Source organism: Cricetulus griseus, chromosome 6 (genome assembly GCF_003668045.3).
Source record: "Cricetulus griseus strain 17A/GY chromosome 6, alternate assembly CriGri-PICRH-1.0, whole genome shotgun sequence".
Taxonomy (NCBI): Eukaryota; Metazoa; Chordata; class Mammalia; order Rodentia; family Cricetidae; genus Cricetulus; species Cricetulus griseus.
Window position 1 is genome coordinate 39,237,874 of NC_048599.1, and position 6,000 is coordinate 39,243,873.

The 6,000-nt window shown below is 40.4% G+C and overlaps 1 protein-coding gene across 1 annotated transcript in view; it reads right to left on the reverse strand.

The window, feature by feature from the left end:
• The window catches only part of Sptlc3 (serine palmitoyltransferase long chain base subunit 3), a 104,694-nt gene that overhangs the window by 24,689 nt on the left and 74,005 nt on the right, over window positions 1-6,000 (reverse strand). Inside the window, exon 9 of the mRNA XM_027420977.2 lies at window positions 4,092-4,218. Coding sequence (XP_027276778.1) covers window positions 4,092-4,218 — 127 coding nt within the window. The remainder of the gene's footprint in view (window positions 1-4,091; window positions 4,219-6,000) is intronic.

Consider the following 6,000-nt stretch of genomic DNA (forward strand, 5'->3'; position numbering starts at 1 on the left):
CAGAAAGCTATTCCAGCTGTCCAGAGGGATAGAGTTTGAGAGGTGACCAGATTATAGAAATATTTTTAAGCAAGTGCTGTAGGATGCAGGATAACTACTCTGGGGAAGAGTAGTCATAAAGTCTTAGAACAGGGGAGTATTCCAAGGTGGGTAAAAGCTACTGAAAATATTTGCGAAGGAAGGGAAGAAAGCAGATAACTTAAAAGTCATAGTACCTTTGTTAAGTTCTTATTGTACATCACCCCCAAGCAATATCCACTGTCTATACCATATCACTTAGTTGTTCCACTATACTGGTTTTCAGTGGAGGGACTGAATTAAGAGAGGGAACAAGTCGGACACTGGGCCACATATGATCTGGTTGCAGAGGATGCCTCTTAATCATTTGCACAATTCCATCTCCATTTTCTTTCTGTGAGAAGTAAAAGATTGCCCACAGTTGGGGAAAGAGGGTTCAGAGATGAATAGTCAAGATTGGGAGTTGAAAAAGACTCGCTAAATAACTGAAAAAAGTTCATTAAAAATCTAAATAAAACAAGGCAATAGATGACATTGTTCTCTGTAGGGATGCTGCTGGTGTGGTTTGGGGCTCAATCCCTTGTGGCTGCTTGCTTGACAGTTACACTAAGCCAATGACAGAACTGTAATCTTTCTGGAGTTCTCCAAAAGCCATCCCCTTCACTGAAGGGTCTCTTCAGGTGCCACACTGGTGTGGACCACATTCTGGCTCATAGTCCTCTGAGATAAACATCCCCGCAATCTTATTTAGCATAAACACTGACCTGAAATCCAGAAGGCTGGCAAGATGGAAGTTGAGTCATGACGTATTTATTAAGCTGAGCACCGAGTTTGACACTCAGAGGAACACAAAATTAATTCAAGACACATTTCTTGCCCTTAAGGGGCTTACAGCATTGGTTTAGCTGGGAGACCACCCAACAACCATTAGGATGGAGAAATCAAATCTTTACATTGGGCTCAGTGTACTGCACAGAGTGACAGGCTAGGAGATTAAACGGGTCTTGGTGCATATGGAATGCACACCCGGCCTGCAGACCCTCAGCCTGTGTGCATTAACTCTACCAGCAGCCTGGTTGCAGAGTGAAGGTGGCTGTTTGTGCATAAACATTGTCATTTCACTGGGACTGCTATTTCATCTTTGAACCTTGGCATCAAAGGAACACTGACCTTATTGCTGTAGCTTGCCTCTCTTTGAAGCGTATGGCTTTGCATTGCAGATTAAAGTGAAGACATTCATCAAGGAACAGATCTGGCCAACCGCTCCCCAAACTTGCCTGTAACAAAGCCTTGAAAGGCTCCAGTCACAGTTGCAGTAGGGTGAAGAAGGCTTGGAGCCAGGCTCCTCTTTCTCAGACTCTGTGTGTCAGAACTCACATGAGGCATCTCTTGGAGATTTGGGCAACTTTATTCTCAGTATATCTTTGTAGAGAAGGCCAAGCTAATGCAGTATTCTCACTTAGCCTATTCATTTGAGTTGGCATTGTAATAAATGAGGTCAATGTGATCATTCCCAGAGTTCCTTTGAGTTCTTCAAGAGATGTGCCAGGCAGCGTTACCTGAAACTTGGTTGATGATTCTGTAAAAGGAACCACTTTTCTTTGTTCATTTATTTGGAAAAAAACCAACCAAAAAACTCCCACAAAAACAAAACAAAAAACTGTCATATCTCCTCCTGTATCTTTTTTGACACACAACATTCTGTTTTCTTTTAATTCTTAAGATGGCAAGACATATGAGGTAAAGTATGTTAGTTGCCATATTAAGAATATGAGGACCTGTTAATGTGGCAGGGGAGAATTTCATGATGTCCTATCCCTAGAAAAAGAACTGCGGGCAACTAATGACCATTGGGAGCAGGAAATTAGCCTCTCACATGGTTGAGAGCCCATTATTGTTTGTCAAAGAATACTTAAAAAAAAAAACAAAAAAACAGGCACACAAAACAATATCACCACCAACAATAAAAGAAATAAGCCTTGATTTTGTTAAGGCAACAAGTTTTTTGAGGGTTTGTTATAGTAGTCTAATCTTGCTCATCATGACTAGTTCAAGACCTGGGAGGACATCCAGTCCTTCTTTATTTCTTTCCTAGGAGGTTTCTACAGAATCAGTGAGTTTTCACATACTTCTTGAACGTCTCAGGAACAATAGCAAACAACAGCATGCAATTATATAAAATTCATGATTGTTTCCAGACATTCCCCAGTATTTTATATGGATTAACTTACCTAACTGTCATAAAACATAGATGCTTAGATGTTATTACACACATTTCACAGCTGGAGGAACTGAAGCAAAGAAAAGCTAAATCACCTGCTCAGGGTTGGATGCCCCATTCACATGCAGAATGTCATATGATGATAAGTAGCAGCACAAGAATCAAATCCCAGCAGCTACCTCCTGTTTGCATCCTCAGGACTCCCCAGATGGGGTTCTCAGGCTTTCAATACAATTCAGTCAAGATATACAAAAGGCAATCTTAAAAAGATCCCAGCATTCCACCAGTCGCTTTATTTTATATGATAGAAAAGAAAGCATCTTGTGGGTCACTTTCCAGCTTTTTCCAGTGATAGAACAAACTCCATGTTACATTTTTTTTTCAATATTCTGGCAAGCAGGAAAGCTCACTGGAAGGGCCTCAGTGGCTGTCAGTGTGGAGGTGAGTGGAGGCCCTACTTCAACTCACCAGTTTCATTCTTATCTGCTTTACATAAAAGATACAGGCTGTTACTGACAAATGCCTTGGGCCAAAAAGGCTTTAGATTTTAGATTTTTTGAGAATATTTGCATATGTGTCATGAGATATCTTGAGAATGGCCCCATGTCTAATCACAAAATTTATTTTGTGATTTATTTTGGTATTTCATATACATATTGTCAGCAGGATTTTTTTAAATAGATTTTTTTCTGAAGTCATTCTGCAGTCCAGGTTGTTGTCCTCAAACAATCCACCTGCCACCTGAGGGCAGAGGTCACAGGCACTTACTGCTATGCCTTGCACCCACAGATAATTGTACAGAATATTTTTAGTGTACCTGCATTTTGATTGTTCTGTAAATATAAGGGCAAGTGTAGAGCCTCATGTCAGTGCTTAGAAAGTTTCAGATTGCAGAGTATTCCGGTTTCAGACTGGGGTGGATGCTCAGTTTGCAGTAGGATTTTTGTTGTTGTTTTTTCTTTTTCTTTTCTTTTTGTTTTGGTAAAGCACTTATATAAGTATTCTTGCTTAATGTTGCTAATGATAGATATTGCCAGAAATCCTATTACATGGGCCTAGAAGGTTGCAGTAACAATACAGGGTTTTGTGTAGGATGAAACGGAAGGATTGTGTAGCCTTGTGGCCAATTATACTGACTTAAGTCAGTATAATTTGCTGTTTCTCACTTGTACTCCCTGGCAGCAAGAACTGTTTTATTATCATAACATGTAGTAGAACCTTTGGACACTAGATCTGAAAGATGGAATGAGAATTATCTGAGGCTTCAATGAAACAATTCTCCAAAGAGAAGGTTAAGTTCATTTGGGTTAAGCAAAGTAGCTGAAATGACAGAGACAAATGTGAGTTACTGGGCTCATATTGTGAGTTTATATATCCTCAAATGGCCAGTGTGATGGTTTTCCTTTGCCTAATTTCTGGCACTAAAACATAAAAATATTATACTAATGACATTCATCTCAGAGAAGCACAAGAGACACTAAGCAAGCATAGGCAAACACACATAGACACACACATACACACAAAAGCACACACATATGCGTATACAAACATACATATACACAGAGACATTGCTTACTTCATTTTAACCACTGATCATGCAAAAATGGTCCAAAATGGATGATCATATTAACCTGTTGCTGAAGACTGTATGTAGGTGTTTTAGCAAAGGATTTGTGGTGTGTGTGTGTGTGTGTGTGTGTGTGTGTGTGTGTGTGTGTGTGTGATATGATAGTAGTTCTAGTATGCTCATCACTTGACTTGACTAAAAAACTGGGCTTCATGAGACAAGAGTGTACACTTGAGAAAGTGGGAGATTGACAGGCAGAAGCTGAGTTCTCTGTAGATCCCTTACCTCCAAGGTTCCCATCTTCTCCAGTAATAAGCCTCAATGATCTGATGATTTGTGCTGCTACTACGGGACTCATGGATGTTCCATAAGCAGCACTGTGTGAGTGAATCCGAACATAATCCACAAGTTCCTAAAATAAAAGCAGGACCCAAATAGCTCTCAGAACTTGTTCTCTGTGCATCACAGCAAAGCATTTGCTCAGGTCCTCAAAAGATGACAGTGGTCTGTCTAACTCTCAACCACTCTGTGTAATATTCAACTACTTAGTTTGCTTTCCCCTTTTCTCAGTCTTTTCCATCAAAATCTAGAAACTGTACAAAAGAGTTAGGGAGCTACATATTTAGAGTCAGCTTATAAGGCAAAAACTGGGCATGCAAAGGAAACACGATTTCTGAAATATCTGCCTTGTCCAAGAGCAAATGCTCAGGAATGGCAGGTGATACAAAATCTGGTTCTTTTGTTCCTTGAGAATATTAGCAATTGTGCCATGAAAACTAACAGAACACGAGGAAGAATGCATGTAATAGACTGTAAGATGCAGAGGAAAGAGAGGGTGCTGCTAAGAAGAGCAGTCAGGGGATGCACCAGTGGGGAGGCAGGGTCTAAGAAGCTTTGATGCATGAAGACAGATGAAGAAGAAATGAAAACTTGAAAAGACAGAAGATATGGAAGGTACAGAGACAAACTGCCCCATAAACAAAGGCCATTCTTCCACTCCTGGTCCTCACCAACGTTGTACTCTTAACACAGTACCTTAGACCGCTGGCCATCCTGACAGTACGAGTAACATTGTACTCTTTTCTGGTCTTTTCTTCAAGCAGTCAGTGAGCCTGGGCTTGTGCCCTGCTTTCAGAAGAAGAGATACTTCCTTTGAAGAGACACTGGTTCTGAGCCCACCTCAAAAGGCTTTGGGCACTTGGGCTCAGCACTGCAAATGGTTTGTTTCCTTTCTTCCTTTACTTCTAGATTCTTTCTTTTACCTTCATTTCATTCTAGTTTCCCCTTTAAAACTTTAAATTATTATTTAAATTATTTTTCTATTTATTTACAAGTATTTACCTCTTCCTTTCAATTCCTCCTTCTTTTTATTTTTCTTCTCTCCCTCTTCCCTTCTCCTTTTCCTTCCAGCAAGTGTACTAAAGATCTGTGATGGGTTATGTCCTGAATTCATGTGTGAATCTAGGAGGCAGGAGGACTGAGATCATATTCTGGTTTGATATCTTGGACTCTTCTTTTACTGAATCATATAGAAATAGTTGGGAGTGTGTTCCCTTCTCTGGAAGAGTGGAGATGACATGGCAGGCCTTGAAGTGTCAGCTACATAGTATTTAAGGAAATTTGCTCTGGGGGATCTGGAGCCCGTCAAAGAGAGATCTTTGGTGATTTCCCAAGAGTTACAGATAAAGGATCCTTCAGAGTTTGTGTTTTGCCATATGGTAAAGGGCAATATGGTTTTTCATCCTCTGTTGAGATTAAGTACTTTCCCACGGCTTCTAGGGATAGCAAAGAGGGGACAGTCACTGAGTCATAGGCAGGACAATGGAGGCTTATAGGTTCCTGTGTCTATGGAGGAGTGATTCAAGAGGGGATCTGGGCACAGTAGATGGATGGATTCGGAGGAATGCAGAGCAGATATATCGGATTAACGGTGAACTTCATGAGCAGAGAACAGAGGAGTAGAGAGAGAAGATAGTGGTTTGGGGACAAAGAGTTGTTTCCTAGAGGGTTAGTACATCCCAGAGTTGAAGCATAAGTTCTGGAACTTAATTGCTTGGTCCGAATCTTGGCTTTGTTACTGACTGCTGTGTGGGTATGCACAAATAACTAACTTTACTATGTCAGTTTTCTTCTTTGCAAAGTGACTTAACAGTGATACCTACCTTATCTACCTGAGAGTCATTATGAGTATATA